Source organism: Amblyomma americanum, chromosome 5 (assembly GCF_052857255.1).
Source record: "Amblyomma americanum isolate KBUSLIRL-KWMA chromosome 5, ASM5285725v1, whole genome shotgun sequence".
Lineage (NCBI taxonomy): Eukaryota > Metazoa > Arthropoda > Arachnida > Ixodida > Ixodidae > Amblyomma > Amblyomma americanum.
In genome coordinates, this window is record NC_135501.1 from 167,224,728 (window position 1) to 167,244,627 (window position 19,900).

At 45.6% G+C, this 19,900-nt stretch overlaps 1 protein-coding gene across 1 annotated transcript; it reads left to right on the forward strand.

The window, feature by feature from the left end:
• Positions 1-1,041: 1,041 nt before the first annotated feature.
• On the forward strand, positions 1,042-19,900 carry LOC144132990 (zinc transporter 6-like). The gene is made up of 13 exons (XM_077665767.1): positions 1,042-1,393; positions 1,621-1,707; positions 2,147-2,231; positions 2,333-2,375; positions 2,692-2,757; positions 3,989-4,069; positions 5,890-5,925; positions 7,527-7,670; positions 9,010-9,129; positions 9,816-9,918; positions 12,219-12,335; positions 14,702-14,806; positions 19,397-19,900. Exons 1-13 carry the CDS (start codon positions 1,325-1,327, stop codon positions 19,523-19,525), a joined length of 1,185 nt encoding a protein of 394 aa, XP_077521893.1. The 5' UTR covers positions 1,042-1,324; the 3' UTR covers positions 19,526-19,900.

The window sequence follows — 19,900 nt, forward strand, 5'->3', positions numbered from 1 at the left end:
ACAGAGAAAAACCCGATCGAGTCCGGTGCTTCTTCAAGCGCGGCACGGTGTGAATGCTGAAGGCGACTGGCGGCAGCTTTTTGTCTTTTATTTTTTTGCGTGAAGTGATGCTCGGGACGTTGTCAGGGTAATAAACATTTGAAAATGGCCCCTGCGTTCAACTTACGATCCTGAGCACACGGAATATCGCGCCTAAACTTATGCCGAGAGCACGACAGAATGAGAACGAGTTGCAGGCGTTACTTGATTTTTGCACTGTTCACCACGCGACCGACCACCAACGATGCGAAGTTAGAGAAACGAACCAACTTATTAGATTTGAATGCAGAAACGAAATATAATAACCCAAGGGGCGAAACGAGCTCAGCGGTAATAATTAGCCGTGAAGCCGAACTTGTCTTGCTCCTCGGCCCCTGCCCGTAGCTTTCGCGCCTATCTGAGTGCCATAAACTTGTGGCAACCTATGCCACTTCCTTTCTTCCCCATTGCGGCTCAACCAACTGCACCACAATTTGTCGGCACACCGTGAATTGCGCCCAGAAACCCGCAAGCGTGGCGCAACCAATGCGGAAAGTCCCGCTTTTTGCCTACACAACGAAAGTGACGAAAGTCACTGCTGACGCCAGCGCCGCCGCATCTCTTTGACGTCACGGCCTGACGCTTGTATGTATGTATGTATGTATGTATGTATGTATGTATGTATGTATGTATGTATGTATGTATGTATGTATGTATGTATGTATGTATGTATGTATGTATGTATGTATGTATGTATGTATGTATGTATGTATGTATGTATGTATGTATGTATGTATGTATGTATGTATACACGCGCGCGCGCGCACACGCACACGCACACAAAAATAGTGCCACGCCCGCCCTGACAGTCCACTCCGGAGGAACGGTGGGAGTGCACTTTCGCAGCCGAACGCTTTACACACAAAAACTGCCAGGGAGCAGCAGTGGTTATTCTGCTTCAGAGTTTTACGTTACTCGTTATGCTATAGATCTATAGATGGTTGTACGTATCGTTGAGAGAGAGAAAATGGGAGGCAAGAAAACATGGCGCAGCCCGTGTTTTCGCATGTGGAGCAGGCTACGCTAATGTATTGGTAGCTATGTGTGGGTAACCTGTAGCGTACGGCCCGTTGGCTTTCGCGACGTGCTGCTGTCGTGAACATTTGGGAACTCGGACATGTCGTTTCGGCACTGGTTCTCGCTGACGAACACTTTAAAAAGCCCGGCGAAAGTCGGAGGGTTCTAGCTCGCAAGTTGCCAAGATCCAGACATCTGGGGGAGGGCAGGGGCACAGCTGGCGGTCGCAATGCAGAGTGAGCTGTCGGATCTGCGGCAGCGCGTCGGACCGATGAACTCCCGGGATGACCATTCTGCGGTGCGTCCAAACATTACTGCCCTACTCGCGTTGCTGAGTGCTCACGGTTAAAGCAGAGGTCGTCAAGTCAGTTATCTTTTTTTCGACAAATGACAGCTCGCAGAGGCCACGTACTACATGGTGTAAAAATTACGCTAGTGCGAGTGGTCGTTTTGAGTGTGCACTCTTCTTCGACTGTGCTTAAAATTGACGATCGCTCAAGTCGGCTTTCGTAATTGCTATTGCAGGGTTTATTTCAACCGTTCAGGAAGCCAGCTCTCGGCGTGGTTGGCACTCTCCTTACTGAGCTGCGACCCGTCATGAAAGAACCGGCGGTATGTATCCTACGCAAAAATTGTTGCTTTTGTACATGACCTGTTAAAACTGTCGTGAGCGGGACGGTATTTGGATTTTTTTATGTGCCAAGCGTTTCTCGGCATGTTGCGCAGTGACTGTAGTTCTGGTGACCTCATTGGTAGCATTGAATATCGCTACACCCAAGCGCGGTGTTGATGGTGCGAGAAATAAGAGGAGTGTGCTAGAAAAGTAGAGTCTGTCGAACGCGTTTTATCCTTTTGAGTCTCTCTCCTAAGACACTGTCGTGGGATTCTTTTTCTTTTTGCTTTTCCCATGTTAGATTTATACATGTTTGTTGCAAATTTTAATGTCATTTGTAATCATTGAGCGTAGAATAGTGAAAGCATTTCTGGGGAATGACACTCGCTCAAACACTGTGGCTGTACGCATACAAGGCAAAACATGCTTTCTTTGTAGGCGAAAAAAGTAGTCTGGCTGATGGTTGGGAACGTGATTTGTAGCTCTGTTCTCTCGTACTGGAGTCGATCTTCTGGAAGTCTAGGTGAGTGGAACCCTAGTCTCTCTTTTCGTCTTGTGCTGTTCTCTCTCACATTTCTTTTTTTTTGGCATAGAACATTGAACTGTTGCTTTTTTTTTTTTCAGCACTTGGTGCCTTCACTCAGTTGACGCTTTTTGACCTACTGTGGTGAGAATATCTGTTTATTTTTAATGACCACAGACTAGTTTATTGCCCGTGCATTTGTATATCAACTGGCACATCTTAGCATGCAGTTCCTATAGGAGGGCAAGAATGTCGGTACGACCAGGCGAGTGAAATTTGGCGAATGCACGAGCCAATTCACTCACTCGAAGTATAAAATAGGGCTTTTATGTTGATTAACTGCACTATGGGATTGCTTCTGCATCAATACAGTGACGTTTAGGTGGCATTAGTTACATCAAAGGCAGCAGAAAAAAAAAACAAAAAAAATTTCTCTTTCTTCTTTTCTCCCCCTGTTTAGTCTTGGGAACTGCCTTCTTGGCATGTGGGTGTCTCAGCAAAAGCCTGGACCAACATATAGCTTTGGGTAAGTCTTTTCTGAACAGCCTGTCTTGTAAGAACAGAATTTATTAATTTCCTGATGATCCCGCTGCTAATAAGTAGTCACAGGGCAGCGCTGTTTTCAAATGTAGGTTGTGGTTTCCTGCTCTTTGCAGCAGGTGTGCTGCCTGAAGAGGTGTCTCAATGTCCTGCTAATTTTAGCATTCGCATAGCCGTATTGAGAGGAGAGGACATTGCCTGCGGCTTGCAGTTCCTTTGCTTGAAGCACTTTAGAGCGGGCCTTTATTTTTAGTGTGAAAGCTCTACTTCACAACCAAAGCTGCGAAAGCCATTTCATCGCTGAAGCCTAACCTAAATAGATACAATAAATATCGCCTCAACCGGGTTTTGAAATTGCGGCGGTGCGGACAGATTGGCTGGCCAGTGCGCGAGATCACTATGCTATCACTGCAGCCGATCACGCCTTGTGTTAAACTGCAACACAGTCTAGCGCAGTGCTTTGCGCATTGCCTTCTTCATCAACTTCCATCTGCGGCACGAACAGATCAGATCAGCTAAACCAGAGTCAAAAATCGTCGCCAAACGTACCGGTGACCCAGCAAAGCAAAACCTTGAGCCAACCAGGCTCAACACATGCTTTTGACCATCTGCTTGGTTTAAATACGTTAAAACCATACCATTTTTTTTGTTCAGATTTTATAGTGATTGCATTTATGCACCATGGTGTGTGTCTGTGTATTGTTGCTGTGCGAAGTTTCAACGAAAGTTTCACTTCGTAAGCGCTCGGGTCAGATGGTAAGTGCAAGTTTAATGGACCACCTTGTGAACTGGTTTCATCAGTGCAGCCAGATTGAATTAACTTCTTGCCTCAACATTAAAATAACTAGAGATTTACTCAAATTAAGTGTTGGGCCACTTGGCACATATCTAAGTTGGTAGTGATATTGAAAAACATGACAAGAGATGTATGCATGTGACAAGCACTTCATCTATGTCCATCTTTTTCTTGTAGTTGACTTTGTTGTGAGCGACCGGTGCGATTGATCCCGTGATTATTCTGCCAGCAATTGCCCCATCCTTCCGTGCCCTTCAGTGCTACATGCCATTAAAACACAGTGATTGCAGTAACGACAGCATGCAAGTGATTTTTGCATTTTATTTTAGTCTCTTTGATAGAGCCACAAGTACCTCTTGCTTGTCTGGTCGTGCAAGTATCTGGCTTTAAGGTCCATTATCACCTTTCTTTCACAATCCAGGTATAGAAGATGGGAGGTCTTGGCCATTTTGGCAAGCACAACGTTGTCGCAGCTGGGCTCATTTTTGGTCCTCAAGGAAAGGTAAGTTTCGGCGGAGCCTAGCTTTAGCTTATGGCTGCTACATGATGGACAGTTGCTGTGTAAAAAAAGCACGCCTGTGCAGCTGCCTTACCTGACACATTTTGCCATATGCAGTTGTGCTATTAGTAAAACCTTGCTATAATGAAATAATGGGTATAAAGAACAAATAATCATTCCCCTTGGAAGCTTCTGTAGAGTGCCATGTGTTTGATGTCTCGTTTTTATAAGGCAAAATGTTTGTACACTAGGTTATGAGCCTCCAAAGAGCTCCACTTGTCATTTCATGCTGAGTATGCCAATTTATTACGGTGTCCAACACTTCCATGCCAACTTGATGTGGCAAATTGAAGTCACCACGCATAACCTGCTCTATTGAGCTCCGCAGAAAACATAAAGGAAACTTGTCTCGCCTCAAGCAGGGCGGGGGCTACATGAAGCGTTTTTCTGCGCAGTTCATCAGTTTCAGCATGTGGTTTGACACTGGTGCTCGCTTCTTTTCCGAAAATTGAGTACAAGGCCCACTGAGTGATGCCGTGCGGCAGCTCGACAGAATTACTGAAGTCATTGCAGTCCCCTGTTCTTCAACCTCCTTGCTGGACGTCTTGCAGCGAGCGCACTCTGCTTCCATGGTTCCGCGTGCAGTTTTAGTTTACATCTTCGCAGCATGGTCACATGGTTGAGAGTGTTTGGCAGTGTAATTGGTGTGCTTGACAGTATGAAGGTTGTGCTGGTTTCACAGGGTCAGGTGACAGAGAATGAAAACGCAATGCAGTTTTCATTGACAAGAGTATCTATCATCAAAGCATCTTGCGTATACCCCTGGAGTATCATGCCAGGCCGACAACGAGGCAGACCTCTCCTGTTCCATTAAAGTTCTTCTCCTTGTGTGTACTATCTCCACAAGACGCTTCTGTCAGGCAGAGAAGTGTTGTGGCCCACACGCCCGTGAGCTGTGCGGCATCAACAAAAACGGGTACTGGCGATGAAATCAGCATCGTATCGGCTTCAGCACCTAAAATATGGAGCTAAGTATTCTGAATAGGCCTCTCTCTCCTCTCAGTGACACTATTTCACTGAGACCTATTTTCTGGCCTCTGAAGATTATGTGGGCTCCTGAAGATGTGCACGTGTCTGCAAAGCTGACTTGTTCGGCTAGTGTACTATGTATATTCGGCCACATGGTGGGCACTCGGTGCACGTGTTGGAGGCTCCCTCAATGTGCACTGCGGTCACACTAAACGCCAGCTATGTTTCCCTCGGTATACATAGTGACAGGAAAGCCCGCTGGCATGCCATGGTTGCAACCAAGGTCGCTTACCCCTATAAAAAAGCCACGGCTGTAATGAAATCACGGGCCCCCTTTAAGTTCATTTCAACGAGGTTCATCTGCATGAGGACCTTTACCTCTTTTCATGGAACTGTACTGGAGCAAAAATTGTTGGTGATGAGCTAATAGATATAATCAACTATGGTGAGCATCCTTTTTCCCCGTAAATTTGCGGTGGATTTGTGGCTTGCTGTTGGGCTGTTTGGGTTGAGGTCACAGGATTTATTCCCAGCCATGGTGGTCGCACTGTGGCAGAGGCAAAATTCAAAAACACCCGTGTACTGTGGGGGTCAGTGAATGTGAAAGAACCCCATGTGGTCTAAATTAGTTTGGAACCCCCCCACTGTGACATCCCTCATAGACCACGTGCAACCTTGCAGCGCTGAGCCCTGTGTACCATACCATGAGTATAGCCTAGTAAATCGACTTGAATTTTTTCTTGTTAATGGGTGTTGGTGAATATGAATGCAATTGAATTGTCTTGTTTTTTCAGCATTGAGAGACTGCTGGAACCAGCTGCTGTTCACATGTAAGGACTTGATTATATTTAGTGTACTGTCTTGAACAGCTGCTACTTTTATTCTTTTCAGAAATGTGTTGTGAAAGAGCGGCTAGTTTTTTTTTTAAGTGCATGATCTTTTATGGCACTCTTCTTTTTGATGTTCACTGAGCGCAATTTTTATTTAGGGTACCATATGAGCATCAGTCAAAGCTGCAGCTCACAGGTTTTTAGTGCAGGACTTCCTAGACTGAGTCAGAGGTACAGGTTGGAGTTGATAGTGAGTGGGACATGTATCTCAGCACTAAGCGGGCTAATACACAATCCTGTAGAAATTGTCTGCTGTGCCTGCATAAGCATGCTACGCAGAGCCATGTAGTTCTGCATAGCAGCTTTTCTGTTGAAAAAGCTGCCTTGAGATGCACAGTGAAGCTCAGTGTAAAGCAAAAAAATACATATATTTCCTGAACACAGTCATGGCGTTCACTGTCAAAGGTTGAAGTTCAAACTTTTAGGGCTTGTTAACTCAAGTAATCATCGGTGATGGCGTCAATGGGAGGCGAGGGGTGGTGGCCAGCACCTCCAAAATTTTCTGAGTACTCTATTCAGACCCGGATGAGCAGGACATTACACAGCTCGTATATTAGACCCCCCTCATTGGTAAGCAAGTACATAAAGCTCTCACTACTGCAATAATTTTGTTCATTCTGTTTGCCTAATCTTTCTGACCAGCGGTGCCATAGAGGCATCATGCCTACTCAAAATTTGACTTGGTCATCCTCCGTCCCTGCCATTTTTTACTTGCTTCTCCTGAAAAGAGAGAGAGAGAGAAACTTTATTATGACGCAGATTAAGCATTCAGAATATCCTGCACCAGGTTGACCAATGCCATCTGGTCTGTCAGCTGGTCCGGCTCTAGCCAGGCCCGCCATGTTTGGGGAGATGGGTATGGGTAATGGGGGGACTGAATGGCAGTGGAGCAAGACGAGAGTATTTTCCAGAATAGCATTAAGTTTGGGCTTGCAGGGCAGGGTCGGATACAGTAAAGGAAAGAGCGGGCAGGGCCGAGGAGTGTATTAAAATCGATGCACCAGAGAATATGCTGACAGATTCGTCAGGGACAGGAAGGGTACACAGAGTTCCTCTAATGTCATAGTGAAGATTTATTTCGGGTTAGTAATGCCAAATAGTGTCCCCACGTTGGGCAACGAATATCTTTGTTGATGATTGAAGTGTAATTATTGCCTTCCTCCAGTCTCCTGCAAAAATTATTTGCCTTTTGTTCATTTCTCACAAACGTATTCAGAGGCACTAACGATCGAATTGCGTAAATGTGCAGCAAACTGAAGATTTAACTTTGTGCATAGCGTTTGCAGTACACCCTGAATTTTCGTTCACAAATGAACACTCATAGTAATCAATACGAAATTGTAGAAGTGAATGGCCAGCAGGAAATTTAACCTCAGGCAGTAATAGGTAACACATTACACCATTAAACTGTCCAAAATTGCCAAAATCACCAGGTAATTTAATTGTTAAAGCAAGTAAAAAATGAATTGATAGGAATGTTGCATTTATTGTTTGAAATCTTGAACATTTGCCCACCTTTTAATCACAAAATGCTGTTTCAGGGGCCGCCTGCTCCCGGGCACGGTTTTGGGCCTGTGCTGGCACCTGCTGGTGCAGCTGACCGTCAAGCAGCCTGCCCTGAGCAGCGTCCTGCAGGCGTCCAGCTCCAGTTGGCTCCAGGAGCACCTGTCTGACATCAGCCACAGGTGAGGGGGAGCCCGTAGCTCTCACTGCTGGGAGCACTGTAAGGACTGTGTTCAACTGTAACCCTTTTCGAAAAAGACTAGTGTCAGTTGACCCTACATTCGTGGAGCGAGAAATTGGAAATTGGCTTCGTGGAAAGCAGAGGTGTAGTAGCTGTTTCAGTCTCAGTGGGTACCTCAGCCACACCATGATGGAAGAAATGAAGCAGAGAATGAAAGTAGGGAGGGAGAAAGTGACGACGCAGTGGAGTGCTGGGGTGCGCTGAATTAATTTTGTCTGCAGAAAATATTTTGTGATTGTTTTTTTATGTATTAAGATTTCTTAAATGTTTCCGATGATTTCTGAAATGTTTGCCAGCGCACTGAAATGTAGCTAGCTGTGCGGGGTTACGACAAGTCTGCGACTCTAGATTGTGTGCATTGGATGCAGGTTTCTAAGGGTACAAAGGGGTGATTGCGTGGAACTCTTAGAGGGAGCAAATAGGTGGGGCACCCTATTTGCACGGTGCATTTCTGAAACATTCTTTGTTAAAAAAAGAATGGGGCTGATGGAGCTTTCCGAGGGAGAATTGCTTGCTCATTGCCATTCAGAAGTGACTGTGGTAACAGGTGCCAGAGGTGAATGATACTGCACGTTCATATGAAGTGTGTCTTTATTTACGTCATATCTCTACAATAAAGGCACACTAGTCACAGATTTCATCCAGCAGAGCATGTGACACACTTGTTACATAGAGATGTGAGTTCTAGGGTATGGCTCTTAGGCCACGGTGTCTTTTTAAAATTTATTTCTTAACTTATTTATTGACAAGTGAAACGTTTCAGTGCGTTAGTTTATGCTACACATCTATTATGGAAATTAACTTTGAACATCACTTGCATGATGTTGGGGCTTGAGAGAGTGAGTAAGTAGACGTTTGTTGAAGAGGATGGTGCCTGGAGCACGTGTGGGTGGTCCCTCAGTCCAGGGCTCCGGAGGCTTCTGCTCACCTTATGCTGATGAGAAGCAGCTCTGCCTGGCCGTCGAGGCGTGCGCTGGTCAGCGTCACCTTCCACAGCTCCAGGGTCGCATTACGCGGATTTAAATTGTGGAGTTTTTGGGGACATGTCCATATGGTATGTGTTAGGGTGGGGGTGTCGCCGCGCCATAGACATTTGTCTTCGTGAATTGTTGGCTGTAGGCAATGGAAGTGGCGTAGGCTGGGATATGTGTTTGAAGACGCCATAGAAGGCAGGAGTCTTCAGAGGAGAGGGAGGGCTTATTTATCAAATTGCTTGCTATGCATAAGGGTGGTGATGGATGTGTCTTCACTGATGTCTCTGTGCCTCCCTGTCGTTGCAGCGTGTGCAGTGTGGTGCCTGGCCTGTCCGGCCTGCTCCTTCCACGTCTCAATCCCATCCTCCTGCTGGGGTGGGCCGAGGCCTGCCTGCTGCTCCTGTGCCACACCCTGATGCTTTCTTAGTGAGCACTTCCCCTTTTTTCTGAGTAGGGTGCAGACCAGCCTAGAAGGGAACAGCTGGTAAAATGCCAAGTGTGAGCTTAAAGCTTAGACGGTTGTGTTCATCAAGTGAGTCCATACTGAAGAGTCTGCCTCGTGGCAGCGTTTAGGAAATATTTTGGCTTTGCAACATAGCGTAAGCATTCCTCCTTCAAAGGATGCGGCTGTGCTGGAAGATGAATTTTGGTCACTTTGGTGATGGCAATGCTGTCCGTTGATATGATGCTTGTTGTAAAGACCACAGATCCTTTCTTATCCATTTAGTCTGCTTGTTTGTTTTGCCTGGTCATTTAGCTACCCGTCAAACATGTAACCATGCTTAGTTATCATGCTTACCATGTAACCATGCTTACATGCTTAGTTCGCATGTAAGCATTCTGTTTGAATGAGTTAGAAATTGTTCTTATTTCGTTCTTGGGCCAGCGCATGGTTTTATTGTAAAGGAAAAGCTCGAGAATTGTGCATTGTGCATGTTGGTAGTTATTCAGCTATTGGCTTGTTGGCCCCTTCGTCACCTTATTTGTGCCTGAAAGTTATGAACAAGGTGTTAGTTTGTCAGGTTAGGAAAGGATGTGCCGCGTGTGGGAGAAAAATTTTCACTGGTTGCCTTTCTTGAAGTACTGTGGCGTTTTGCAATGCTTTTGTGCAGTGACTGGGCTCATGCTGACACCGTGACGGCCGTACTTCTGGCCATTATGTGTTGCGCAACAATGCTGCCCGTGAGCATCCACTGTGCCTTTGTTCTACTTCAGGTAAGCAGCATTTTCTTTTCTTCTGAAAAGTTCAGCACATGGCTTTCAGTTAGCAGCTGCGTGTTGCAAGATGAATGGTAGGAGATACGGTCAGAGCCTCCAGCTGTGCTCGAGACCTCTCACCCATGGAGTGCAGAAGTAGAGAGAGCTTCTGGTGATGCTAAGTGCTCACACTGTTGGGTGCTGTGGTGTTTACATCTTCGTCACCTAGTACTGTAACTTCAGACACCTACCTTGTTGGTTGGCTCAGTGAATGTGGCATTCTGGTGCTGATCATGAGGTCACGGGTTTGATTGAGAGCAGTGGTGGTTGCATTTTGATGCAGGTGAAATGCAAAAGCATTCTTGTATTGAGATTTCAGTGTAGTACATAAAAAAAAAATCTTGGACACAAAATTATTCCGGAGCCGTCTACTACTGCATGCCTCATAGCCACTACTTTGGCTTTTGCTTGTGAAAATTCATCCGTTAATAGTTGCTGTTATTACTATTATTATTATTATTATTATTATTAGTCTTGCTGTTGACTGACAGGCTTTGTGTGACAAGCCATAATGATGGCTTAGAGGAGCCTGATTTGTGTAATTGTATTTGTAGATTTGTGAATAAATTATTATTATTATTATTATTATTATTATTATTATTATTATTATTATTATTATTATTATTATTATTATTATTACTACTACTACTACTACTTTGACTTGGGAATGCTGGCTCATACCAGTAACCTAAGCATATAGCTCTAAATTCCTGCATTCTTTTCCTCTTGTTTTTGCAGTTCTGTTTTCATGTCAGGGTCTGTGACGTATGGAATATAGTTCATTTGTTACAGCGCTTTTGTCGTTTTTGCATTGTATGCTCTGTGCCAGATGTACTAGAATGCATGGCGTAATGTGCGTGAATTGGGACTGGCTAGGTGCTGTTGCATTCAGTTCAGTGACTGGTGTTTGTACAGGTACCTCCAGCATGAAACGGAACACAGACGGAGCATTCAAGCAATGATTACTCCAATGCCTATTTGTGACACACATCCCTTTTCTTGTGTTGCTGAACTAGCTTTCCTATTGGTGTATTAAATCCAAAAGTCGTTTTTAAATTTAGTGCAGAAATAGCCGCAAAGTTAGTCCTTTTGTGCAAACTAGTTTGTCCGCATATTGGTGTGGTCTGCATGTAGTACCTTTCACTTGTTCTTTTTTTGCTAAGAAACGGACTACACCACACAAACATAGAAGTGAAGAGCACAAGGACAGGTGCAGTCCAGGTTTGTGTTGTGCAGTGACTGACTTTTCCAATAACGTGTACTCTTGAATTTGTTCTTTGTTTTGCATGCTACAGGCTCCACACTGAACAGCTTGCCCTCGAAATCGTAGATCAGTGATTTCAGCATTGTGCCCCCTGCATGCTTTAGCTGACCTAATCTTGCTGGTTATGTGATTCTCAACTAACTGTGATGCTCAGCACTAGAGATCATCGGCGACCTCTCAGTTTTTTGCACGTCTACATTAGGGTTCGTAAAAGTGTGCTTGGTTTTGGGGAGTGAGGGGGGCATGTTGGGGGGAGGACAATCTGTAGTCTACGAAGATGGCTCAAGGGACTGCAAAGCTCTTGCTAAACAATGAATGCCTTTCCTTTTCTTGGCTGTGTACAAGTATAGAGGCCACCATGTGCACTTGTGCGGGTCAGATATGTATCGAATTGTGCTTCTTCAGGGCAGTGCATATTTTAAGAGTTGAAAAAAAAAAAAAAAGCCTAGTGTTGGTACCATGGTAGCATTGTGCAAGGATTGCCTAAGAAGAATTTATAATACAATATTTCATGATTTGGGTTTTTTGAGCACATTTGTAGTAATTTAATGTAGCGCTTGCAGCTACTTGCATCAGCCACATTCTTATTGTGCCTCTGGTTCCACTTACCAGGGCTGTATACACTGTGCGACTTAGCATGTAATGCATTTCATACATTATAAAACTCCATGGTGGCTCAGTGGTTATGGTGCTCAGCTGCTGAACCAAAAGACGCGGGTTTGATCCCGGTTGCGGCAGTTACATTTCGAGGGAGGCGAAGTGCTAGAGGCTCGTGTACTGTGTGATGTCAGTGTATGTAAAGAACTCAGAGCGGTCAAAATTATCCAGAGCCCTCTACTACAGTGTCCCTTGTAGCCTGAGTCGCTTTGGGACACTGAACCTCATAAACCAAACCAAACCTAACCAAACCGTTCATTAACAAGCTTTTGCTTGTTGCCAGAGTATTGCACCTTGAACCGCATGAGGAGGTCTTGCTTGATCCCTCTTTTTGCAGACGACCCCAGGGCACTTGCTAGGCCAGCTGGACAAGTGTCTTCGGGAGGCATCAACCTTGGATGGTGTGCTGGAGTTTCGCCACGAGCTTTTCTGGACTCTTTCCTTCGGCACTTTGGTCAGTATCACATTTCATATACAGCGTCCACATGGATCTCCGCTTGCTGCCTCTATATAATTTACTTGTGGTGGCCATCAGCATTTATTGCTGGGATGCACTCTATTTCTCCTCGAACTGTACTACAGTGGACTCTCGGCTCTTTTGAATCAATTTATTTGAACTGATGCCAGGTGATTTTAACTGTCACTTTTAACTGGCCATCATTAGTTCAAACTCCATATAGCGTATAAATGCCTGTAAGGGCCACACACGTGTATGGGCCGCACCCTGTTTACCCTGTTTTTCAGAAGGAAATATTAAAAAAAAATAATATCCCTGTAAGGGCCGCACCCCAACTTTCCATGACCCACAGGGGGATAGCCTTTGAAATGCACATGCTGTGGCCACCGCGATCAGCTCCGGATGCGAGCAACGGTGTGCTTGATTGCGGGGGCGACGCATGCACACAGGAGCTTCCAGGTGCCGCCCACAGATGGCGCCTGAGGCTGCGGCTCATCATCATCATCATCATAAACTTTTTCTCCACCGCGAGCTCCCGCTGTCCATATCAGCATCAGTATCACCAGCTGCAGCCTTTTGTGGCTGTCAAAGGCAAGGGAATACTAGTGGTAGCATGTTAGTTCACCGTAGTTGTGGCTTTCGTTTGCTGTCGCCGAGTGTTGCAGTTTTAGCGTGATGAGCAGTCACCTTAATAGTTACATGGCTGAGAGTTTGCTGGCGAACACAGCAAGCGTACGGCGGCCAGGAAATTCGTCATGGCCGAGAAGTGCGTCCGACGATGGTGCAACCAAAAGGATGCATTTAGGAACACAAGCTGCAGATAGTGCGCTTTCCGAGGCAAGCTGTTTCCCGAACTGGAAGAAGAGCTGCTCTGCTAAGGGATGGAAGTGCGGAACAGCGTCTTTGTGTTGACAGCTGACATGCTGCGCGACTTCTTGTGGGATGAGCATGCACCAGAGCACAGCAGCAGCTCGGCATCGGATACTTTACGAGTGATGATTGAACGTAGAATAAATGCCGATCATTCCCTGATTGGTGTGTTTTTACTTAAATAAATTTTTTTTTGCACATCGCGTGTATGGGCCTCACCCCGAAAATTGGCCCAAATCTGGAAAAAGAAGTGCAGCTCTTACACGTGTTTATACGGTAATTGGGAGAAGTGTCTGGTCCCCCTTGAGTTTTAATTATCAAGAGCCTACTGTGCGTGGGTTTTCTTCATGGTGTTTGTACCTCCCCTTGTTTTGCTGTGCTGTACTTGCAGAGGGCATTTCTATTCTGAAAGCATGCAACCTTTTCAATAGCCTTATTGCAGATCCTAGTTTTGCTGGTTGTTTGCCATGACACGTGGTGCAGACAGGGGATGTCACTGGGCGGTGTGAAAACAGTGAAAATGCATAATGCGTAGGACAGGTAGTGCATTTCTAACTTTTATTTCAAACTTTTTTGAAACGAGCATCCGTTAAACACTGATAGGCCTCTGCTTCCAGGGTGCCGTCTTCGCACAGACATTCTATTAGGAGGCATTAGTACCATAATGGCTGCCATTACGATTAGAAAGAATCTGAAGTGGGTGTGCACTGGAACGCAGCTGGCACTTTTGCTTTAGAGTGTGAGCAAGAAAGCATTGGTTCTTTCATCTTGTCATTCTGTGCATCTGTATGTCTTGCAGGGAAGATAGGGACTTACTCCACTGTTGCTTACTGGTTATATGCTTTATATATACACAAACGACTGTTTACAGCAACATGTTAAAATGACAGCATTGTAACTCTTTGGGCGCATTGTGAAAGCACTTCGCTGCTGCTTGAAGACACGGCCTATTTGCTTGGTTCCATACAAAAATGGAATAAGGGTGGGAGTTAAATACAGTGTGATTCGCGCCTATCTCCAAACATAGAAACAGTGCAGTTATTTAAGTGGAATTTTTTCTCTGACATCACTTGAGGGGGGCATGGGCACATTACCCTGGTGTCCATCCTCCAGCGAAGGCCAACTTGTGCAACGAAATTTGAACTGGAGGCTCTAACCTGGACCGTGATGCAGAGTAGTATATGTCCCCTCAGCCATGAAGCCTTCCAATCATTCGTAGGCTACTGTGCTTATATTTGTGTTTATGTGGTCGAGCTCAGTGGCACCGATTGTAACCCTCTCACCCTAAAAACGTTTTTGTTACCGCATCATGCACGGTGTCGTCATTGTGTTCAGCATTTTATGAACCAGCTACTGCAGATAATTTATAATTTATGTCCTGGTGGTCTGCGACTGTAGATGAACTAGCTTGCCCCTGAGAAGGTTTTGTCATACCGCACTGTTTGTCGTTTAAATGCAGTCTTGGTGTCAGAGCATTGCTTTTCTGCTTGCAGGCTGGTTCGGTCCATGTTCGTGTTCGAAGGGATGCCAACGAACAGCTAGTCCTAGCTCACATCGTCGACCGCTTGTCGGGCCTTGTCCCAGAGCTTACTGTTCAGGTCTGTGCTTCTTTTTATTGTACTAAAGGGTAAGATTATGGTGAATTGTTGATTTGCCAACCGCTGAGTGAATTTGACATGATGCGCAGAATTCCCTTTGGCTGAAGTGACTTGAAGGATAACTACGGCAATTCTTTTCACTATACTCGGTTAATGGCTGACTTATGTTGCTGTGTGTTTTCTCACCATGGTACACAACTTCATTTTTTTTTTAATTGTCAAAGAATAATTCGAAATAAGCAAAAACGTTCGAACCACAACCAAAACTCATGCGTGCAGCTTAGACGGCTCCTTTGCATGACATAAGTGATGATGCTGCACTTGACAAGTGAGCTGCACATGTGCACTATGTACTGCAAGAAAAGTAAATTGGCATCGAAGAGCATGTCCAAAGACCAAGCTCAAATCTGTGGTTTTTTCCTTCATGTTCTTCGACCTTGTGAGTGACGACATTGCAGACACAGCTTCAGTATAAGTGACTCGCCGTTAACCTATCGCCCGTTGCCGTGAGAAAGGCCTCTTCAGGGATTCAGTATTTTAGGGAAGGTTAAGCCCTTACAATTTTGATTTAGAAATGAAAAATGAAGCGAGTGTTGCGGGCATGAGGGGCCCAGGAGAGGGCAGAAGCAGAAAGCCGGCCCATATCCTAGATGGTAAACAGCCCCGCAGAAATGACAGTGGGTATGTGAAGAGTAATTGCCTGGTGTTTTAGAGAGATTACAACGCTAACCTGCATGTGTGTCTAACAATGTCGCAATTAGTAAGCAATAATATGTGCAGCTAAAACATTAGTTCTACGAGCCCTTGAAAGCCTTGCTAGAATTTCTGCTACTGTTTTTACGTGTTGTGGAGGCAAACGAAAAGGGTTCAATTTTTTAGGACAGCGCAGCGAGCTATTAAAAGAAAGATGATAGGTGTAACGTTAAGAGAGCGGAAGCGGTCAGAATGGGTGAGGGAAATTCAGGTTAATGACATCCTAGTCGAAATCAAGAGGAAGGAATGGGCTTGGGCAGGGCATGCAATGCGAAGACAAGATAACCGCTGGTCCTTAAGGGTAACGGAGTAGATTCCCAGAGAAGGCAAGCGTAGCAGGGGCGGCAGAAAAGTTAAGGGGGCAGATGAGATTTAAGAAATTTGCAGGAATAGGGTGGGCACAGCTGGCAAAGCACAGGGTTAATTGCAGACGTGGGAGAGGGTTTTGCTTTGCAGTGGGTGTAGTCACGCTGATGATGATGTTGAGGTGTGGTTTCCCGGACTTGTGTGGGATCCGCCGTTACACAACTGCTTCAGTGGGAGTGAACTTTCTACAGCATAGCCACCACTACTTTTTGTTGTTCACTAATTATAGTGATTTATGTAGTCAATGTGAATTAACTAGAATAGGACACCTTATAATTAGCTAAACATGCCCCCGCTTGATTCCTCTTCATAGCTACCGTATTTACACGATTGTAAGTCGACCTATTTTTCAAAATTTGAAAATCCGAGGTGGGAGGTCGACTTAAAATCGAAACCAAAGCATTGCACCATAAATAAAAGCGAAACAAACGAGATATCAGGCATGCTACAGCGTGGTTGCATTTTTGCTGCGCGGCTCCGTCGCATCGCTCTTGGTGCTGGCCTTGAGCAGCTGCTATGTCAACGTGCAGAACCAGCACCCCACACGTGGCTGCAGATTGCGCCTGCTGATAAGTGGCGCAAGCCCCGTAACGCATTTGCGTTCTACTCTTAATAGGCGTCCAAGTTTTTTTTTTGTTTATTTTCAACTGTGAATCTTGGCGTACAAGGGAACGTTGATAGTTGATGCTGTTCCAGTCGCAGCGGCACCTCCACTCGGAGCCACCGCAGCGCCGGGGTGTGTCGGTAGCCGACTGAAGAGCCGACGCCGCTCACGCGTAGTTTCTCTTTGGGTCAGATGCACTTGACTACTGCTGGCCGCGTTTCACAATTTTTTAATGTAGTGCTTCGTCATTCGTGCTCCGGGTCCGGTAAGCAACCGCGCTCGTTCAAGGCTACATTCGAGATGGCTGTCATTCTTTACACCGAAGAAACGAACAACTGCGCGCCGGGCCGCAAGTTCGACATTCGCAATGGGTGATACAGGTGTGGCAGCTGCAGCGAGGCAAAATTTTCAGCTGTTCCACGCGATGTCGTGATGTGGCTGTTTGCGAAGTGCAGGATTTCGCTGCACGACGATGTTAGAACAACGAGCTGTGGGACCGCAGCAGCGATTACGACAGCAGCGCTAGTGTGGACGAGTAGTCCAGTGACTAATACAGTTCCGTTATGGAATGTGCCCACGGGCATTCCCGCGCGCAGCAGCCGATAGATAGCGGCTGGCGATAAGTGGAGGCCGCAGGATAGTGCTTTCGTGTTCTATTATTAAAGGCCAAGTGTAAACGACCTCCATTTTTTATTTTTTTTCATAAATGTGATGTGGGGGGGTCGACTTACATTCGAGTCGACTTGCAATCGTGTAAATACGGTACCGCTTGATAAATACGTAGCGTATAAGAGGAAAGCTGGTACAGCGCCCGACCTCAGCAACCTTCTGCAATTCAGTTTTCTGAATCCTAACTTCTCCTTCAGAAAAACACTGTCCTTTTGGCATTCCCAAATGAAATTTTCCGACAAAGTGAACTCTTGTAGTCGGGGACGAGTTGAGGCACCAGACAGCATAAATCTGTTTTTTATGAGACACCCTGCCGCTGGTAAATGTCGGGCAAGGCACTGTTGTCGTCTTGTCCAAGTGGATCGTGTGTCCTGCAGCTCAAGACCAGGTCACCATAATCACTTGGTCCACAACACACAGACTGTGAGCCAAAAAGACTACAGCGAAACCCGAGAAATCTGTTCACTGCCAGGCTCTGTTTGTCTGCTCCAAGCTAGGCTGTGCCAAGTGGGACATGATCATGCAGTGGTTCGGCCATGACATTGGCTGTTTGACAGGGCAATCCTTTTTTGGGCGGGAAACTGTTCTTTCTTTTACAGGGAACTAAATTTTTCTCGGGCGTGTCATTTTGCGCATGCAATCTTGACTTCGAGAAAGAATTACGGTACGAATTTAAATGACATCTGTGAACATCACGAAATTGCTGGAGTTTCTCTTTAAGCCATATTTTGGAGCCACACTGTGGAGTCTGAAGGCATTATTGGGATGACTTCATGTTTTTTTTTTGTTTCTTGCTTTTCGTTTGCCATGCCTGTGAACCCACAGGTGTCGCATTCGCACCACATAGAGCTCACACCACAAAGTGGGCAGTTCAGTCCTCAATGCACATTTAATTTTTAGCTGTTTGGGCAGACTTCAAGGAATGATGTGGCTTACAGCATGACTGATGGACATTGTTGATGGACCATGTCATGCAGGGTCTCAGATTATAGGGCCTGGTATTGCTGATTTGAGCCACAGAACTTAGTTTTGTTTTGGCACACCACAAGAAGTGCTGGGTTGTTGTGTTTAGGTTAAGGGCCTCTGAAAGGGGCTCTAATAAATTTGCGGTATGCCTGGGATGTTAAAGGACACCTGTTCACGAATATCCTCCAGCAATAATTAATTTTTTTAATGCACTTTGTAGAAGCTGAGTTATCTGTAGTCAGAATTTGAATTTCAGCGTCTTCGCGCCTTTTCCTCTCCTCTCGTCACTTTTTGGACGTTTAAAAGTCTGTGCTCCTCCGCCGGCCCCACCGCCTAGGGCGGAGCTTTCTGACCCACTGGTGCTACGCAGCTTATTGGCGGCGGCCACGGTAGCTGCCTGACGTCTGAAAGAATCAACCAATAGCTACTTCTCTACTTGTATACGCAAGAGTGTGTTACAGAGGACGGTGCAAGCATGAAAAAGTTGCCGGAGAGGGCTCGCCAACTTTTGCACATGATTGTGGGTTCTCTGCTGTGTGCAGAAGTGTTTTATTTGGCTAAGATAATCATTACAACACAACGCAGTGTCTGAGCGAGTTGATATGCTCTCCTCGGAAGGTGTTTCAGAACCCCTTTTATGGAAGAAGTAGGGTGGCCAGCCGAAGGTGTGGAAAATGTGTCTCATTCCAGATTTTATGTTACAGCCGTGTCTTTGAACTGTGTTCATGAAATGCATCTTAAGTTAATAAGGCTGCCTTTTACAGTGCCATTTGCTGAGCTTTTTAATGGATGAACAAACTGATTCCACTGTGCTTACTGCCTCTGCACATGATTTCTGCAGCAGCCTTGTCGCTGCTAGTCCTCATTGCCTCACTGTCATTCTTACGTGTATGGCAATCTTGAGTTCAATTGCCCTGAGAGTAGCCTAGAGCTTTATCCTGCACTTTGACTAGAGCTTTATCCTGCACTTTGACTAGAGCTCTATTCTGCATATCATCTGGGGAACATCTGAGCAAGTTCCTTCCTTGTTTTTTTTTTTTGGTGCCATGTATAAACGTTCGAAAGATGAAACTTCGGAGTTTGTAAGAAAACGAAGCCTTTTTCAGCGGTGGGTGGGAGTTTACAGAATCTAACTGCCTACTGGCATCCACTGTTACAGCGGGGGCGTTAAAGAAGCTGTTGGTAAGATTGGTCTAATTAGAATGTACTCTGAGCTTCTGTTCCTAAACCAGGTGTTCAAGGACGAATGGGCATGGAGTCGAGCAGCTCCGTTCCACCCAGCGCGGGACCAGTCACCAAGCCTGGAGAGACGGGAATCCTATGGCAGCCAGTCTGCCCTCAGTGCTGCGGCAAAAGTGTGACCTTCAAGCATCTGCACTTGAAAATCGCAATTCAGCTCACGCCCACCCTGTGCGTGTGAACTGCAACTGTTTGTGCAATCTCTGTGATATTAAGGTGCGTGTTTTTTGCCTGCAGACCACCAATTTGCCAAGGTGCGCTTTGCTTTTGGCTTGCGTGAAGAACTGCAGCCACTGTGGGGTACCTCATGTTTATGGTTTCTGTTCGTTTTTAACCACAACATTTTATACTGTTATTGAAGCACTATCAGGGTTTATGAAATGGTGAAGTGTTTGTAACTAGTATGTACTTTTTACGTCAACGCTGTGGACTCACAATTTCGTTCATCATCATGAGATTTCGGTATTAAACGAATAGTGATTTTGTTGCGGGACAAA